This window comes from Lytechinus variegatus, chromosome 2 (genome assembly GCF_018143015.1).
Source record: "Lytechinus variegatus isolate NC3 chromosome 2, Lvar_3.0, whole genome shotgun sequence".
Taxonomy (NCBI): Eukaryota; Metazoa; Echinodermata; class Echinoidea; order Temnopleuroida; family Toxopneustidae; genus Lytechinus; species Lytechinus variegatus.
This window is the reverse complement of record NC_054741.1, coordinates 67160039-67180871: the sequence shown is the minus strand read 5'-3', so window position 1 is coordinate 67180871 and position 20833 is coordinate 67160039. Positions and strand designations below refer to the sequence as shown.

Sequence of the window (20833 nt, the reverse complement as noted above, 5' to 3'; positions counted from 1 at the left end):
CAACCTGCTTTTGCAGCTCAGATTTGCATAAGTCGTTAATTTGTTACGAGTGATATGACATGAGATAAACGTAATAGTGATAAAAATTACACCCCCATTCCATAGAGATCAAGACTGCTGAAAGACCTTTAAAAGACTCTGTACTGTGGAATAGGGGCCTGACCGTTGAAAGACCACTGAAAGACTTAAAATTGATAAGGTCTTACAGCGGTCTTCAAGATCACTGAACTTTGTCATCTCTGTGGAATGGCTCAGAAAGACCCCTCAAAGAACTCTGAAAGACTAATGGATATTTTTTGTCTTACTGGTCTTAGACAAGTCCTATAGAGATCTTTCAATGGTCTTTCAGAGATCTTTTATGCAACAAGTGATCTTTCAGAATTCTTTCCATGGACTCTGCCTGGTCTTTTAATGATCTTTGAATGATCTTTCAATGATATCTCATGAGTCTTACGGTGATCTCCGCAAAAATCTTGAGACTGCCGAAAGATAATTGAAAGACTATTAAGACCTTTGAAAGTTCATTGAAAGGCCGCTGAAAGACTGCTGAAAGACCACTGAAAGACTATTTTCCTGTAAGACCGTTGTAAGACCGTTTTAAACCATTTCAAAATGTTTTGAAGCCCATGAAGACCAGTGTTAGATCTCAAAGACCATTGTAGGTTTATTGGGAGACCTCTGAAAAATCAACAAAAATTCATGTTTTTTTAAAGGTCTTTCAGCCGTCATTGATGAGCATTGCAACCACAGCAAAAGTTACCATAATAGTAACTTTTATAAAACGGGTCCTGTACTGCTGAAATAGGTGGTTTGGACTTGAACAAGGCAATGTACATACAGTACTGAAATGGGTTGTTTGGACTTGGGCTAGGCAATAACTTTACGTACCTGTACTGCTGAGATGGATGGTTTGGGCTTGGGCGGGGCAAAGAGACTAGGGTGAAGATAACCACTTCCTTCCAGATCATCATCGTCATCATCACTTTGTAAACTGTTGCTATTACTGCTACGTCTACTGATAATCTCCCCTGTGCAACAAAATACAAAGAAAAAAAAAACAGATATGATAATAGCTTTTGAAGCATCAAGACTAGATTTCTATTAATGCATCAACACCCAGTCATACTACATATGGGGTCATATTGTTTTGTTTAAAAAGCAACTTGATATACATTGTACCCAAGAACTTGCACAGTATACATCAACAACAATGTAAATGGAGAAGATGTATACTACATTTATCTAGGAAATTAAATAAATTTCCTAACCTGTTTATTTCATAACCTGTTTGTCATAATATTTAATGAATTGCACCACATCAAAGATATAAGTATCCTTGTTTTTCACCTAAGATGCAAAATTGCATACAGGTATTTTCATAGATCTATCTACATGTATGTGACCATTAAAAATTGAAGCAATTCTTCCAATGCTTCAATGATTTTGAATTACAGTGTATTTCTCAATTCCCTGATTCTTATTTCTGAGTTCCCTGATGGGCTGGGAACCCTGGCTTAGCCTATTCCTGGCATGAAGATTATTTTGATTTTCAGCGTATACATACACATGTAGCTTAGTTGATTTTCTCATTTGATAATGTTAATAATTCTAAAGAACACTGTACCAAAATTAACAGTAACACTGATTTAACAGTGCCAGATGCAAAAAAAAATGATTTTAAAGGCAGCTTGAATTTTTCACAAATAAGAAGCATCCATTTGATACTTTGAACAGGTGTTTAAATTTGGAAAATGTAAAAAGAATTAAGAATAAAAAAGACGCTTCACATGGAGGATGTCTATAAATTCGCACACTTGATTTCACAGTAAATCACTCAAATCAACCATTTTTCCAGGTCTCTTCTATACTGGCCTAGATTCCTCTATCCCACTAAATATCAGGTAACTTACGTAATAGTTATGTTTAGGACTTAATCTGATTTCAAAAAAGAATGCTTTTATCTCACTATCTGTCTCTCTTATCCTTTAATTCTGTGTGCCTCTTTCTGTCATTTAAATACTTCTCAATTCAATAATTCAACTTACAACAGCTTCACTCAGACATGGGTCCCTAAACAGAAAATTTTTATTACACATGGACTAAAATCTTGAAGATTTTTTATTTGATATCACTTTATTGAAATCACAATAAAGGAAAGAAATTTACAAAGTCAATAGAAAACATAATAAAAATTAAGATAGGCCCAGGTCATGACGCATAACTGTCGATGCAGGGCAGTACTTAGTATAAAACTTAATGTTTTATGCTACTGCCCTGGGTTGAGATAAGATCCACACGACCCATAACGAGAGAGAAGCTCAGACTAGTTTACCAAGTACCTTCGCAGGGGCCATCAAAGAAGGTCAGAGTAATATGGTAGACAAAAGGAGGGAGGCAGGACGTAACACCAGCTAGGATTTTACAAATGATGAAAAAAAATGTGCTGGAATGTAAATGTTTGAATTCAACATAATATCCCTATATTTTCACCAATACATGTAAGAAAAACAAGGTGGGTCACAAACCACAAGTTTTGCTTGATTTTGCGATCACTAAATTATGCAATATGACCTCTTGACCCCTAAATGACCTTTGACCCCATCATATCTAACAACACACAAGTGGTAGTACCAAGGCAACTCCTTGGTTTTACCCAAGGATCATACAGTACATGTATGTACCAAGAGTGAACATACTTGGTGTAGAAATAAACAAATGACAGCAAGTTGAACAAATGACTTGACCTTCTGACCCCTAGATGACCTTTGACCCTATCATCCACAACAACACTCATGTGGTATTACCCATGGATCATTTCTACTAAGTGTGATAAAAATGAAAGAAGAAATAAATAAATAAGAGCAAGTTGAACAAAACCTTTAAACATTTTTGTAACAGACTACAGACCAACAGGAAAATGGTTTTCCTTTTTTTTTCTGGGACACACTGCAAATCCTGTGCACACTAGCAGTAGCATGAATTTAATTCACCCATAACTCTATTTGAAACATCCACCAACAAGCAATCTCGAAGACAGAGGCAGAGCAATTGCCAATCTAAACAAGCATCAAAACGGGAAGGCTAATGTTTACTTGTAATGCATCCAACATCTATGCATGGTACAACATTGTTGGCTGGTTTCCAGCAATGTAAAATACTGACATTGTGTTCAAATTAATTAAAAGCCATCAGATGGGTTCAGATGGAACAACCTTACCATTAGCTATCTTGTGCTCCTGATAGGTCTACCAAGGAGTTGGTTCTATCCTTATTGTTTCATGGTTTATTTTAATGCTTTTTTAAATAAAGATTCATTCCATTCAGCTCTTTAGCTGTATATCAAACACTCCCCCAGTTGTCATCTAATGGGAGCTGGCGATCCCTTTAACATTACCAACTCTCCCCTTCAACTTCTCTCCTTCAATCGCTTCCATTCCTTACATATCATCATCTCTATCCCACATAAGGCCCCTCTAGATCTCTTCATTCCTTCCCTTCATCAATGTATCTACTTGGTTACTATGACCCCTCTCACTCAGTTTTGATCACCTTCCATCCTGCTATCTGCCCTTCCTTTACAGCACCCCCCCCCCCTTACCTTTCTTCTGTCTCTGCCTTCCTACACAAAGGTTTTAGGTTTTATAATGGCTGGCAACATCATCGATCAAATGTACATGTAAGAACCTATACTCATACTTCGTTAATATCATCAAAGGAAAGTTGCAAGTCATGGGGAGTAAAGAGTTTTAAGACATTTGCAAAAGACTATAGACTTTCAAATTATAGTCTTAGCCCGTTGTGATAAAAATTTGGGCAGTACATGCACAAATTTGACCGAACTCTGGATAGTCATAATTTACTTCTGCTTTTCAGAGGTTTCAATACCCAAAGTCTGAGACTGTTATCAGGTCTCATGATGATTTCTATACCCAATCTATACCCTGTATCATGATTATATGTCTCAAAATAAGCTCGTTTGTCCAGTTTTCATGTGTCAGAGCTTATTGTCCTCACTCTCTTCTCCCAGGCATACTGGTGCAGATTACATAACACACTCCAGGTCTGGTCAGCTATTAACTAGCAAATCAATTAATGAGCTGCTAGATTGATTTCTCAGGTTCTTCGAACCCTATTAATTGTATTTTATTTATCATCTCCAAAACATACTTTTAAACGGGGGGGGGGGGGTAAATGTATGATACATATGTGCTGCAGTCAAGATCCCCATTTTCAGCCTAAATTTCCATTCAAGAGAATCAATGATTTAGAAAGTCATAGAAGTCATTCCAGAGACCCTCAAATTTGGTGGGGTTTCTTGTGGTTTTGCACTACTGCTAGTGCAACATACCATATTTCGTAGATTCCCATTTTTAATGTGGTCAGTTCCAGAGCAGTGCATTTTTAACAATCGTTGATCCAAGAGCTATTCCAGAGACCCCCCATTTTATGACCAATATTTAGTTCCAGTGCCCCTACATGTACTTTCGACTTTTACCTGGAACATATACATGTAGGTATCATGTTATAAATGGAGTAGCCCCTCCCCCACCCCTTTAAAAGTACCTTTCAACTTTAATTCTCGTACAAATCAAAAGAGATGATGAACTCACCCTACATGGAATGGGCCCATTCTATAAATTGATGATGGTAGAATTTTTTTTAGTAAGGCACATCCATCTTATTCCTACAGTGGAACGTGAATCGAGCTAATGTACAGAGCAGAAATAAGCGAGCAGCTGTACCGTTGTATGCATGGCTAATTTTCTAAACTATTTTGTCCTTCACAAGGATAATTTCCCTTCGAAGTTCATGTTTTTAGCACATTATCTTTTGAAAATTTCTAATGGCCATGGAACACACATGTGTAGCTTGGGAGATTCAACCTTGGCAATTACTTTGATCAGAACATTCATGCTAAACTTGAGGTTCAAATGAGAGGTTTTCACATAAAGGGAGTTGCAAGAAAACATTTGCAATTAATTGCGAATTTCTGTTAAATAACTTTACAATTGATATAAATTAGTAGTTTACCATATACTTGTAACAAGTACATCAGCAAACAAATGCAAATTTGTAAACAATTGAAGACATATTGAGACTCCATTAATTTGAAATTAATTGTAAGTTTCTTGCAATGCCCCATTAGTGTCAGCCACTAGCGTACCTAATAAGGGTCAAAAACTAATCCCTGATGAGCAACAAGTGGCCCCCTCCTTTAAACTTGAAGACCTTTTTTTTTTTGCTTGTCAATTTCTTTTTCTGGTGCGAAATGTCCTTTACATGTACTTGTGGTTGAAGACCTTTTTTTTTATTTGCTTGTCAATTTTTTTGGCGGACGAATTCCCCCCCCTTGGAAAATCCTAGGTACGCCACTGGTGTCTGCTAAAGACTGCCATTTTAGTAAATTTTGCAGATAAATGAGGTTATGCATGTAAAATAGGGAATAAAAATTTGTTATCACAAACTGAAACTGCATTTCTTATATAACAATAAACACAAATGTGGCAGTAACTGATGTTGTGCAAAAATGACAAGGAAAAAATGAAAGAAAGAAAAGAAACAAAAGCATAAGGAGTATATTATGCAATTAGCGGTATTGGGATGTGTAAAATATTGATAAGGAATAAACAGATTAAAAGATATTTGGAATGTCATGACCATGACAGTCCAATTTAATTTGTACACTTCCATGTATCATTGATCCTTTCATACAAAATTAGTGCGGTTCAGACATGCTGACTGTTCATGAATATTAATCTTAATAGTAATGGTCACACATGTAAGAAACTAGTACATGTGCCCATTGGGATAAGGTTGAAGTTAACTCACAGAGTTAGTACATCTACAATGTAAACTCCGCCCAAGATACTGCTGAATTTTCTCTGGAGTAGCTAAAGGTAACTGTGACGAAAAAAATTAACTCCTATCAGAGAACCTAGTTCTGAGTAGAAAATTACATCTGAACAAGTCTATTGCATATTATAATGCAGATAAATATTCTCATGATTGAACCATTGCCAGACAGTACCCTTGTGAAATTGTAAACATGTGTATTTGTGTAGAGGAAATTGAAACTGTGAATGTAGGTCATTATCAGTTTACTAGGTTATAGAGACATCAGATTTCATGCAGGTGTATTCATGTACAATATGAGAGGTGTATACATCTCAAATACAAACACACATCTAAAGCTTTTAATAGTTCATGTTGATGAAATACAATACATGTACATATGTATTTTATAACTAATGATTAAATAAGAAAAATCAAACACACAACACTGACAATTTCATCAATATTTCTTGTAAAATGATAAATTTATGAGTTTTTTTTTTCTTTTATGCCCCTATATATATTGGCTGATACAAGTATGCAAATGAGAGGTCCTGATGTCACAAACTTACTTTTCTTTTTTTAATTTATCATACACTGTGTACAGAAGCTATTTGCAGATTCAAATTTTCCAACTTTTTCATATGCCCATGGATCTCACTGGCCTTGGAGTGCTTTTTTCATCTACTATATATTTTTTCCAATTTATGCTGTAATGTAACAATGTACATGTAGGCCTTGACATGTTCCACATTTCACGATGAGTTAAAGTTTTATAATACTAATAATGGAGGGAACATGTTTTACAATATTTGGTATTTCAACATATTAATGTTGCACTTCACAGAATATCATGAAGGAACAGAAAATCATCCTCTTTGTATATCACAGTCAGAATCCATGCATCATTAGCCATACACCATTAGCCATGCATCAATACTATTGACTGACAATGAGTTTGTTATTTCAATTTGCTTTCAAGTGTGACAATCATTCATTTCTTGTATGTCAACAAAAAGAGGCCACATGTGCCGTGATCATTGTCCAGTTGAAAACACTTCTTTAATAGTTATGTGCAAATAATCATTAGAATCATTTTCACTTCAAGCACTTGAAGACGACAGAGAATCCAGGTTTGGAACATGTTCAGTTAAAAACAATTCTACATTCATGCAAATATTAATACAATTGCAAAAGACTTGAAAATAACATAGGTCAAAGCTTTTCCCCATGATTTATAATGACATCACTATGTCCTGCAGTGGCTAGTTGAAGATATTTGAACCTATGAGGATCTTTTCATGAGGTCACAATGCTTTAGTAATAATTGTGTGAATTTTTTTTTCAGAAAAATAAAATCTGGTTTGTAACATAAGCAGATGTATTGTAACTCTTTGCATATGGACTGCTGTAAATTTACAGCTATGTTTAATTGTGCAGTTGATTGTACAGTATCTCTAAATTACAAAGCCCAGGAATTACAAATCTTGTTTTTTCTATTTGCATGAACACATAAATACTGTAAAACTCCCCTTCTGCCTTGTAGAACTCAATGGTCATTCATATTCATGTGATCCAAACCGAACGTGGTAGTTGGTGTTATGAACATGCTCTTTTAAAATATTATTGTTCACAATACAAGTATATGAATCATTAAAAGTTTGCATTTTTTTTTAACAAGATGCAGTTGGTACATTGTGTTTTCACAACAACTTGAACAAGTAAAACAATAGCTCGCATATTCATTTTCAAATTAAACCACTCCTACTTTCTCTCAATTTCCTAATTAATAGGCCAATAATGTAGAGGTAGAATCTCAAAGTGGTTTCTAAAACTTTGTCCTATCCCCTTGAGATAAGTGAATACACATGACAAACTTCCCCATTACTCTTTTAAATGCTTTAGGTTGTATTTTTTTCTTTGAATGGGTGAGTTGTTTCAAGTTTGACATCACACTCCTTGGTTGCATCCTCATTGGAACTTCATAGTACTACCGTTCTTGACATTCAGATGCTCTTTCTTTCTTATTGTCTGTACACATTTTTCAAACGTTCATTGATCTTATGTCTTGTCTGTTTTGACACAAGCTGAATTGTTCCAAGGGTTTCATTCTGGTTAAAAACAAAATCAAATGCAACAGAGAAACATTGAATGAGCTCACCTTGTTTTTTCTTGTCCGATTCAGGTGCTTGGAGCATTGTGGGAATGTACATCTTTGATTTAATGGCTGCCATTACGTGTTTGTAGTAAGGGTTGAGAAAGTGGTCAAACTGAAGGAAATCAAACTGTGGATTATTGGCCTGTTTGGTCTTGACGATGATTTCCATCTGTGGTCCGTGGTTGAGCACAAACATTGCTGTCTTTTCGATGATAACATGTATCTTCAATGTCATTGGCTGTGTCGAATGAAAAAGTTGAAAAAGGGATGCATAATTGTCCTGATAAAGAGGATGGTTTTGTAATGATTGTCAAAATTTAGATACATAAAGCACCCATTGACAACTGGTCGCAATACAATATATGTGGACAAGGCAAAAATGGAGAACATAAAATCATCACTTTGAAGGGAAAATCATAGAAACTGTTATTTCTCAAAGTAATTGGTCTATGTGTACACTCTACCTGTGTACTATTCAGTAAATAATACTTTTAAAGTGGAAGTATACCCTGAAGAAAAGTTTGTTGTAAAACTAGCAGAAAAAATAATTAAAAAAATATTGGTCAAGGTTTGAGGAGAATCTGTTAAAGACAAAGTTTAAGAAATTTATTAGAATTTTAAGTTTTGGTTTTGTGGCATCATAAATGAGCAACTGCCCCATATGATATGTAATATAAAATGCATGAATTTCATTTTTTCAATGGTTCCTGATCACTTATTTTTGTTTTATTTTCATGATCAGGTGTGAAATGATTTGTCTATTAATATACAAAAGGTACATAAAAACAATTTTCAATTTTCTGAGAAACCTTTTTTCCCTACCATTTGCTATGTAGGATTAATGCTGCTCATATAAGACGTCACAAATCAAATAACTAAAACTCTAATAATTTTTTTATTCTTTGATGGATTTTTCTCAAACTTTCCACAATATTTTGTTATAATTTTTTCTGCTATTTAAACAATATCCACTGTGTCAGAGTGAACTTCCCCTTTAAAAGTAACACTCACAATGTCATGTTTGTTCCTACCAGCATTTTTTTTGTAATACATAGTCAATATGCGATGCTGCCTACTATTTTGGTACCTTTATAAAAATGAACTATCCTTCAGCAGGTGACTATAAGGATAAAGTTACATTTATTCTACATGCAACCTGCATAGCAAATTTATTTTCAATGTGAAAATATCTTAAATCAAAATTAATGTTAGATATGGAAAGCTATTAGAATTTTTTTTATTGCTTACATCAAGTTCTTTTTAATTATTTTTTATTCAAACTTGTCTTCCAGAAGTATTTTTCAAAATAAAAATATAAAGTTAAAGCCAAACATAAGTAGTCACATAAAGTAGAAATTGTAAGAGAAATTCTTTGAAATAGATTGTCATAGTACATGTACATGTATCATCATAGATCGAGCTCTGACATAGTTGATGTAACTGTAAACCAACACAAGCGCATGTGGGTTAATGTATCATTTGTTGAAAATTGGAATAAGAGTAATTAATCTACCAGAATCATTTTCCTGTGCAAAGTATTCATTCATGCATTAACAAACACTCCAATGTTAACTTTAGTAGATTCTGTTCTCACAGAATATATATTTTGTTGTCAAGAAGGGCAACTGTGTAATCATGTTGACAAGGGTGTGTCTCAGTTCATGCCAAAATTCAAGGCATCGGCTATTGACATAGGGTACACAAGTACAGTTCTTGGAATAGTGAAAGAACATGTAGGTAAACACTCTCTCCGAAGAATGGCAAAAAGAGCTTGGTGCTAGCATTTCGTAGATCTGCAGAATAATGATGACTAATATGCAAGTGTATGTTGCATTTAATACAAATGTGTCTGAACTCTAAACACTACATAGTATTATCCTGGCTTTAATAATCAAAGAGCTCTGCATATAAGGTGCTCTAGCATTTCAAGGGATAAATTTCCGACCGGGTACCCACACCGAACATGATTAACAGGTAGAGACTCATACTCATGTTCAACTACATGTACATAAGACCATACATGTACACATGTAGCTCAATATGTATTTGTAGTTCACACCAACTGGTACAGGAGTGTATTATACATGTTTGGGCATTATAAGCTGGGGGTTGAAAGCCTTGAGTGAAAGGGTCAATAATGTGGATTACAATCCAGTATCATTATACTGGTGGCAGACTGTACAAGAACAGAAAATGCAAATCTTATAAAAGTGTAGTAGCCATTTAATTTTTTCAACAGATTTATTTCCTGTAAATCTCAGACATCCACAATTCCACATAGTAGCATATGGTCTCAGCATATTTTTATCTCTCTAAACAGGCTCTTTTAGGATATTAGAAGCTAAAGACAAAGATTAAATCCTGAAATTTTCAGCCCAAAGCATGCTTTGAAATATTGAGCTTTAATTTAAAAAAAACCCAAAACATTCGGGTATTTATTTTGATTGGGGAACTTGTTGGAAATTAATTTTCAAAAAAATTGTAAAATTTATCCTGTAAAACACATTTTAAAATTTCATTTCCTTATTCCTTTTTTCCTCTCATTGTACAGTGAATCTAACTCAGTTGGCTTAAACATTTTCTTTTCCCCCTCTTTCTCCAATTTCTTCCCCAAATTTTTATATCCATGTGCACAAACATGTGCATGGGTTGGACTACTCTTTAAACATGTCTGCCACCATATCAATCATGTACATGTAGTCCTACATGTCTCAATTTGTGTGGTTAAAGGAGGTGTTAAAACCAAGCCTATTCCATATCTTCCCAAGGGAGATGATGATAGAGGAAAGAAGATGACTTTCCAGTCTGTGATAATGTATGCAGATTAACAGAGGATCGCTGCCATCTATCAATGCTCCACTCTCAACACAATCCAAACAAAGGTCTCCCAACCTCTGGTCTTTCTTTACAATGAGCTATAATAGAAAATGTAATCACGCCTTGACATTAGCTTCCCTTGGGGGTATTTCGCATGGATCTAAAAGTCTGACTTCGAATAGGACTTAATTCCCAATTGTGTGACATGGCATTCAAGATATCACTACATTTGTCAGATGATGCTCGTTATTGCTGTACAATATAATTACATATCATTAATCAATGTTACTGCATGTTAAATATCAAAGCATAAATTCTAGTCATACTTAGATCTTTGTGACCCCCCCCCACCCTTGTTCTATGAAACTAAAGAGTATGTACATGTATGGCTGAAATGTACCTCCATGTCGAGCCAAGTCTATCCAAGGTTATATGTATAGAGTGATACATTGGATCACAGTCAGATGACCTCAAGACCTTTGTATTGCTCATCACCATGGATAAAATACCATTTCATTTCAGGATCAGATTCTCCAATTAGAAACCTAAAATCAATGTCCGGAAAAATGATTTATGTGCAAGTAAACAGTACCACAACAACCCATGTTGTGAGAGCTATTCACATGTTTTGCCCACATGATATGTGTTTTGTCAAACTGTTGTGGCATTGAGTTTAATTAATGTTTTGCTTGCTGAAAGTGAGTAATGAGTCAGATAACACGAGAGCATTTGCCTTAATTCTAAAAGCTTTCTATCAAAGTCATTGCTCACTGTGCTTACAGTTACAAATTTGGCTTCAATGTCTATACATGTACCTCTTTTCCTCGACATTCACTCGACATTCACTCATCATTGATAAACCAATTTCTAAAAAAATTCAAATTCAATTCATGATTGCATTCAAGTGATTTTTCATAGTGAGGTAGAAGTGAACACTTTTCCAAGTGCAAATCATGGAACACTGAAATAGGTATATTCTGAGAGGTGGTTCTGCAAAACCATACTTGATTAAATCCCATTGAATGCAATGCAAATTTTAATCATGGTTCTAACTTCTATAACATTGTTGGTGTGACCTACTTTCTTTCTTCTTTCATCATATTCATAACACAACATAATACTTTTGATGTGTGTTGCATTTTTATTCGTTGGGGGGGGGGTTGGGGTGTGTTTCTAGCAGTGGAAAAATCTGGAGAACATTCCCTATATCAGTGCGTTGCCACTTTGCCTACACCCACTTTGCCTACACCCACTTTGTCTACTTCCCATTTGGTATCATTCCATCAGCTGCATTCCATTATACCTAATCCTCATTCTTGTACAGCCAGTTTGTCTATTAACCTCTTTTCTAATTCCAATTTTGCTATTTACCATTTTCTCTAATTGCCAGTCAGCTACATTTCGTTTAAACGCAGTGTCCCACTGCACTTAAGGATGCTAAGCTGATGTACAACTGAAAAAAAAATTGTGCCATCCGTTGAAAAATGCTATGCATCCGTTCTGTACTCATTGCATACATGCTTTCATACGCTCTATCCATCGAGCATCTGTCCACTGTGATTTCATCAGCACAAAAAGTTTTGAGCTGCACAAAACTTTTAGAACGGATGAACTTTCACTCCTTTACAATGTGAATCCGCATTATATACAAGCAACAAATGTCCATGTCCATCTCACATCCACTAAAGACGAACAACGGAAAGAGGGAGGAAAGATGAGGTACATCGAACATCTATACATCATTAGTAGCACGGAAATAGAAAGGATGTAAGCGTATGCATCTTGTAAATAAAGTATTCAAAACCCCCAGTAACCCCTGCTGAGCTGTCATCCACTTCCATCCATTTTCATCCTCTAGGTTTCTGATGAAAATCCATTTAACATCCGCGCTACATACATGTACTACCTACGTCCGTTACTTTCTGTTATGTTTCCCTAATTTTGTCCGTTTCTGGAACAGATGAAAACGGATGGAGCCACCCCCAGTATTTTGCTCGTCCGCTATGTCCTTTACAAATACGTTTTGTGTCCGTCGGCCAGTGGGACCAGGCCTTGATATCCCATTGATCTAACACCAATAACCTGATACATGATATTACATGATTAGATGAACTGTCAAACTTGCATTTGACAAATTGAAAGTAATTAGAAGACACAGTGAGAATTACACCATCTGGGTGTAAGACAAAAAGGAAAATTAGACGAAATGAGTAAAAGACCAAGTGTAGTGAACACTATGTACACTAATAGACTTATAGACCAAAATTAATAGTAGACCAAATGGCTTTAGAACATGCAATCTTTGACTATCTCAGATGTAGACCAAATGCTAGTATTACCTGTTCCATTCCCGGTGGTAGTTTTAACTGTGGAGGTGCTATGAAAGGTTCCTCCAATTCAGCAGCAGCAGTAGCAGAGCTGTCTTCTTCTTTATATGTGGGTGGGTCAAAGCCATAGGCTACAAGCTTCTTCTGTCTCGCTTCTAATAAATCACAAAACAAAAATTGAATTTATAAAGTTGAAACGGTATCAGTGACAATTATTGTCAAGTTAATATACTTGAAAGAACCCGTTGTAAAAGGAGACCATGCTTGTTGTTTTGTCCATCAATTTTAAAGCAGTCCCTGTACATAAAACTGTAAACTTCAAGGAGGCATCCAAATATTTGTGAATATTGTTCATTACAACCCCTTCAAGCTAATTTTATTTCAATCAATTTTTTATATCACTATTTGAATCTCTCATTATTTCTGATTTTAAACTTTGTGCAATTGATCTTACCTCTTTCATCTTCAGTTGGTTGCATCGGATCATAATCTTCATTACCATAGCCAAATGCCATGGCATTGTAACCTTGGTCAGACGTAATTGCTTCATTCAAACGTTTCAGTTCCTCTTCTGTCAAAACAAAAAGTATTAACGAATAAGGTTTAACATCAATAGCTATCAGATATTTTTTCACAACATATTATGGCTAGCTATGACCACATAATGAGTTTTATTGGCAAAGCTGGATGGGCCAAACTTTGAATAAATTTTACTGTTTTCCAGCGTTTTCTGAAGAGCACCTGGGGAGCATTTCATGAAAGGTCTTGTCGGGACATTTTATCCAACAAGGATATCTTATCTGGCAGTTACCATAGTAAACGAGATATTACTCAGCCAATCACAACAAAGAAAAATTGTCAGATATGACAACTTGATGGACAGAAATGTTGATGAAACACTCCCCTGGTCCTACTTTAGATTGAACAATCTTCCCTTCAATTTTATTTCTTATTTTAATCATCTTTCTCATTTCCTCTCTGTCGCTGCAGGCAGAATTTGGCTACCTTTTCACAATGTTATAATGGCTCCTGACAATACAAGTTACATCCTAATACAGGAGAGCCTATAAATTACATCTTGTGATGATGGCTGAAACAAACAATGCTTCGGTTATTAATTGCCACTTGTTCCCTAAAGGAATGTTATGAAAAGTCAAAACCATCCATTTTACAATACATGTAGATTTGTTTTGCCACTGGACAGGCATATTTTACACCTGCCCAATAGGAACAAAAATACTTGAAAATTATGAGAATGCATTCTCATTTGCCTGAACCAGATAAAAATGTTACACACTGTGGCTTATAAGACTAAAAGGTAATCCAATCCTGGTATAACTTTGATTTGTGTCAATAAATCCAACTAGGAACATTATGAGTTATGGCTGTTTGAAAAACGCAATAAGCAGTATTTCCATTTCATTATTGGTGTCTGTCCTCACAAGTTAGCTCACATGATTTGCTTGCATCCTAAAGTATCCCTGAGACCTCAGAGAAACCATTGTGAAAGCTCATTTAATTTCAACATACATGTACCTACTAAATGTACTTTGGGGGGTTTCTCAGTCATGGGTAGGCCTACTTTGTTGCCAAACTGACAAAATACAAGTGGGCCTGTTTCATACAGGACTTACAATTACAGAAACCACATGTAACTACCATGGTCACAGGATTGAACATCCAATCAAAATCAAGATTTCCATGTTAGTTGATAAAAGTTACATATTTATAAAACAAGGTTGAAGGTATTTTTTTTTCCAGATCTGGCAGGTGTGGAAGCACTGAAGAAATGTCACTTGACTCTCTGTTTGCATAGAACTATTTCTATGGGTTCAATTGATTTGGGCTTCTGAAGTGCATGGTATCTCAGGAGGTAAATGGTTTAACTCGAAACTAGGTAAAGTTCAATGCTCTTTTTCTTAAATATTTCACCACTTCTGAATAAGGCTCAAACATAGGATAAGGGAGGGGTTGGAGAGGGAAGAAAAGGGGAAGGAAGCAGAAAGGGGGTGGAGTATAGAGAAGATGGGGGAGGGAATGAGGGTAAATAGAAGGGAACCGCGGGGGCGGTCATGAAAAAGGAGAGGACATGATATAGCCTGGGGCTGTGAAAGTACAGAGAAAATAAGAGAGGGGAGGTAGAGGTTGAGAAAGAAAGAGAGTGGGGAGAGGGAGAGAGAGACATGTAAAGAAGGGAGGGGTAAGGTGAGGAGTAAGATTTATTACAGGAAAGAGAAGGAAATGGTCAGCGAAAAGAAAGGAGATATGAAAAGAGGTAGGTAGAGAATAGAGATGGGAGAGGTGTAGAGTAGCTAGGACTCTCTGGGAGGGGAAAGGAAAAGAGTCGAGGGAAAGGGTTGATCATGAGAAGTAAAAACAGAAAGCCGATGGCAGTTAGGTAGAGCATGGACCTAGGGTGCGTTTATTCGACACTTTTGTACCCTAGAATCATGATTAGAATCATGATTCAAATCACGATTCTGCAGAATCACGATTGCGTTTAGTCGAAATTGAATATAATCATGATTAGAATCACAAACATGAAACACGAAAAAAGGGGCGTTTGGAAAGACGTTTCTGTAGAATCACGAACGAAAAAGGTCGTATAAACGATATCGTGATTTGAATCATGATTCTATGACGTCATTGTGTCGTGCTTCTTCCGGGTTCGACTCAAAGGCGCGCGCTGTGTTTCGTGCAGGTTAATTTTCGTGTAGCAGTATTGCCAGCATTTAGGAATTATCATTCTGTGTATTGTACCCCCGGGGTTGTACTGTAGCGTCATTTGTATATTTCATTGTTTTCATCCAGGCTCTGCTTGTGCTTTGGGCTCAGCCTGAAGCACAAGCATCCCTTACCAGGATTCACAGAAATAAGACGATCCCTTTCAGCGGCGCTTGCGAGGGAGGGATTTCAACGGAGATGTGGCACCGCCTGTCGAGACAAAATTAACAGAATTCGTGCCCAGTACAGGACCATCATAGACAAGAAAAATCGATAGGGAGGTGGGAGGGAGGATGATGACCCCTTCTGGTTCCCGATCAAAAACAATACGAGGTACAATACACGGAATTCTGGAAGTAAAAGATTTATTTTTCGGAAGCCGAGTAAGCGTTGCACTTGCACAAACGATCGCGTGTTAGCTCCGGCGGCAGCAAAAATCTAGCAGCCGACGTGAAGTTAGAAACACGTGCGAAAATGTTGACCTATACTTCCTGGGTCAAACTGCGCACTGTGATGCGCACTGGATCGGCCCGAATTCAGGGAGAAACAGAATTAGAAAGATGGTCGTATAAACGCTGATTCTGTCGGATCGTGATTCATGCTGCTGTTTTGAATCATGATTCAAATGGTGATTCAAATCATGATTCTGGGTCGAGGTCGCATAAACGCAGCCCTAGTAGTTCCATGGGTACAGGTAGTAGGAGAGGTAGAGATAGGAGAGGAGAGTGAAAGGAGAGGGAAATGGGAGGTTTAGAGAAGGCAGAGAAAGGGAAAGGAATAAGATGTCGATGGAGAAATGATTAAACAAGTATTAAATGAGAGAGTCATATAATACAAAGGGGGGAAAGGAGGAGAGTGAAAGGGGGTGTATAAATGGGTGAGGGGAAGAGAGAGATAGAAGAGAGAGGTACATGTAGGCAAATGTGTATAGAAGAAAGATGGGATGAGAGGATAGGGGCAGGGATAATAGAAGATGGGAGAGAGAGAGAGGTTGAGAGTGAAAGAGAAAGTGAGGGGGTAATTAGAGAGGGGGAAGGCTAGTGGTTTAGAGGGGCAAGGATAAAGGAGGGGGGCTTTATAGGGGTAATGTATGGAATAACATAGATACCATACTCAGCCATCGCTCCATCAAAATATTCATTAAATGATATTGGAATGTATAAATATTGAATATGAATTGTAATCTTCAGAAAAAATGTCTCTAGTTTATATATCACGGGGCAGGAAAGAGATTTATTTGCATTTTTTCATACATGATAAAAGCATGTAGCCATATCCTGTTTCAACAGCTCACATCATGTGAAAGTACAGTGACCAGTCTTTGTGACCCTGATACATCCTGCTCACCTTCACCTGTTGATGTTGTGTATATTACAGTGCACAAATTCAGCATACAGGTGGGGATCTTTGTCTACGAAATATCCACACAAACTAGGAACTTACAAGTAGGGGTGCACACAAATTTCTGACATATTCTTTATTAGTACAATCGACAAGAGGCTCGATGGACAGCTATTTGAGGGGCTGGACATTCTTTTTTTTTAAACAAGGACTGTCCCCAGTTTTTTTTTTTAATCCATGGTGTGATAGTGCAGTGTCACACGTGATCACACATCACGTTCTCAGTACAGGCAATTGCACATGCATGTGCACACAAACACAATACATAACAGACATAAGTCTAGGTACAGACCATGAAGCCTCTATCATATTGCTATGGAACCATTAGGGTGGTGATACACATACGCCAAAGGTGGACTGAGGCTGGCATCAGAGGCGGCTCGATTATGAGTATCATCCCGCTTTTTTAAAAATCAGACTGATACCGGTTCAAACCGGGTCCACCTTTGGATGAAGTTTGAAGCCTGGGAACCGTTGGCGTTTCATCAACATTTTTGTCCGACAAGTTGTCAGATCTGACATCTTTCCTTGATTTGCTGAGAAACACTGTTCTTATGATAACTGTCGGATAAATGGGACTTGTCGGATAAAACGTCTGACAAGTCCTTTCATGAAACGCTCCCCTGGTGTCATGCCAGCTTCAGTCCTGTAATTGTATCAGGACGGCTTGACCACTGAACGAGAAACAGCAAACAATAAATATACAATGTAGCTAACAAACCATGAACATGGTGCAAACGAAAGATACAATAAACAATAGGCAAATTGTGTCACATGAATAGGTGACGTGAAGCCGGCTAATGTGAAGACACACAGTTGCCTGCCTCAGACCATGTGTATCAGTGGAATGATGATCACGAGGCAGCTTCAGTTGCAGTCATGAAGACGGTTCCAAATCCGGAATCGGAGGCGGCTTTAAACCCAAAGCATATCTATCAGGGGCCCTAGATAGAAGCATCAGGTATATGCTGTTGGACAAGAATAAACATACACATATGGTGTCTCCTGGGATTCACCTTGGACTGTCTACAGAGTGAGCCTTACACTGTTTACCCTATTGATTTTCGCCAAGAGATGACTATGTCTATAAAATGACAATGGTATTGGGTGGCACAAGGTGTCTACACCACACGCAACAGTAGAATTAGTTTTAAGGATTAATTATATACCAGTATGTTGACTCAGTTGGTACAGCGTCCCTCTCACAACCAGAAGGTTGGGAGTTCAAATCTCAGCCGCGTCAGACCAAAAAACATTAAAAGATGGGAGTTGCTGGAACTTGCTGCTACACTGTTTGTCGTTCAAAGGGATGGAGCCTCGCCGATCTGGCGCTGCACAGCGGCTGCCAGGCCCACAATCAATTGGGCAAAACAAATTTTCTGTGTAGTTAATTTCTTATGTCTATTTCAAACAATAAACAAGTGGAATGCCTCTGGCCGTCTCACCTGCATCACGTGGTTCAATATAGCAGCAGTGCTGACTTTGAATACTACTCTAACTCGCACAAGATGTTCAGTGATACATGGTTACTCTTATGTCCACTTTTTATGAACTAGACCAATAAACTTAGAGATATGATGGTTATTCAACAAAAAACCCCAACATGGCCAAAGTTCATTGACCTTACATGACCTTTGACCTTGATCATGTGACCTGAAACTCGAACAGGATGTTCAGTGATACTTGATTACTCTTATGTACAAGTTTCGTGAATCAGATCCATAAACTTTCAAAGTTATGATGGTAATTCAACAGATACACCCAATTCGGCCAAAGTTCATTGACCTTTGACCTTGGTCATGTGACCTGAAACACGCACAGGATGTTTAGTGATACTTGATTACTCTAATGTCCAAGTTTAATGAACTAGACCAATAAACTTTCAAAGTTATGATGGTAATTCAACAGATACCCCCGATTCGGCCAAAGTTCATTGACCCTAAATGACCTTTGACCTTAATCATGAAACCTGAAACTTGCACAAAATTTTCAGTGATGCTTGATTACTATTATGTCTAAGTTTCATGAATCAGATCCATAAACTTTCAAAGTTATGATGGGAATTCAACAGATATCCCCAATTCGGCCAAAGTTCATTGACCCTAAATGACCTTTGACCTTGGTCATGTGACATGAAACTCATGCAGGATGTTCAGTGATACTTGATTAACCTTATGTCCAAGTTTCATGAACTAGGTCCATATATTTTCTAAGTTATGATGACATTTCAACAAGTGGAATGCCTCTGGCCGTCTCACCTGCATCACGCGGTTCAATATAGCAGCAGTGCTGACTTTGAATACTACTCTAACTCGCACAAGATGTTCAGTGATACATGGTTACTCTTATGTCCACTTTTTATGAACTAGACCAATAAACTTACAGAGATATGATGGTTATTCAACAGATACACCCAATTCGGCCAAAGTTCATTGACCTTTGACCTTGGTCATGTGACCTGAAACGCGCACAGGATGTTCAGTGATACTTGATTACTCTAATGTCCAAGTTTAACGAACTAGACCAATAAACTTTCAAAGTTATGATGGTAATTCAACAGATACCCCGATTCTGCCAAAGTTCATTGACCCTAAATGACCTTTGACCTTGATCATGTGACCTGAAACTCAAACAGGATGTTCAGTGATACTTGATTACTCTTATGTACAAGTTTCATGAATCAGATCCATAAACTTTCAAAGTTATGATGGTAATTCATCAGAAACACCCAATTTGGCCAAAGTTCATTGACCTTTGACCTTGGTCATGTGACCTGAAACGCGCACAGGATGTTCAGTGATACTTGATTACTCTAATGTCCAAGTTTAACGAACTAGACCAATAAACTTTCAAAGTTATGATGGTAATTCAACAGATACCCCCCGATTCGGCCAAAGTTCATTGACCCTAAATGACCTTTGACCTTAATCATGAGACCTGAAACTTGCACAAAATTTTCAGTGATGCTTGATTACTATTATGTCTAAGTTTCATGAAACAGATCCATAAACTTTCAAAGTTATGATGGGAATTCAACAGATATCCCCAATTCGGCCAAAGTTCATTGACCCTAAATGACCTTTGACCTTGGTCATTTGACGTGAAACTCAGGCAGGATGTTCAGTGATACTTGATTAACCTTATGTCCAAGTTTCATGAACTAGGTCCATATATTTTCTACGTTATGATGACATTTCAAAAACTTAACCTGAGGTTAAGATTTCGATGTTGAATCCTCCAACATGGTCTAAGTTCATTGACCCTAAATGACCTTTGACCTTGGTCATGTGACATGAAACTCTAATAGGATGTTCAGTAATACTTGATTAACCTTATGGCCAAGTTTTATTAACTAGGTCTATATACTTTCTAAGTTATGACGTCATTTCAAAAACTTAACCTCAGGTTAAGATTTGATGTTGACGCCGCCGCCGCCGTCGGAAAAGCGGCGCCTATAGTCTCACTTTGCTTCGCAGGTGAGACAAAAATAAGGACATATCACATATGTACATTTTTTATCCTTCTGTCCAAAAATATCTGTAATGTGTTATTCCCCCCTTCCCATTATCTGTAC

The 20833-nt window shown here is 37.0% G+C and overlaps 1 protein-coding gene across 1 annotated transcript in view; it reads right to left on the bottom strand.

The window, feature by feature from the left end:
• LOC121408733 (splicing factor, suppressor of white-apricot homolog) overlaps positions 1-20833 on the bottom strand; it is a 45277-nt gene that overhangs the window by 11973 nt on the left and 12471 nt on the right. Inside the window, exons 3-6 of the mRNA XM_041600344.1 lie at positions 13589-13705; positions 13147-13289; positions 7994-8228; positions 889-1028 (exon numbers count right to left, since the gene is read on the bottom strand). Of these exons, the coding sequence (XP_041456278.1) occupies positions 889-1028; positions 7994-8228; positions 13147-13289; positions 13589-13705 (635 nt within the window). The remainder of the gene's footprint in view (positions 1-888; positions 1029-7993; positions 8229-13146; positions 13290-13588; positions 13706-20833) is intronic.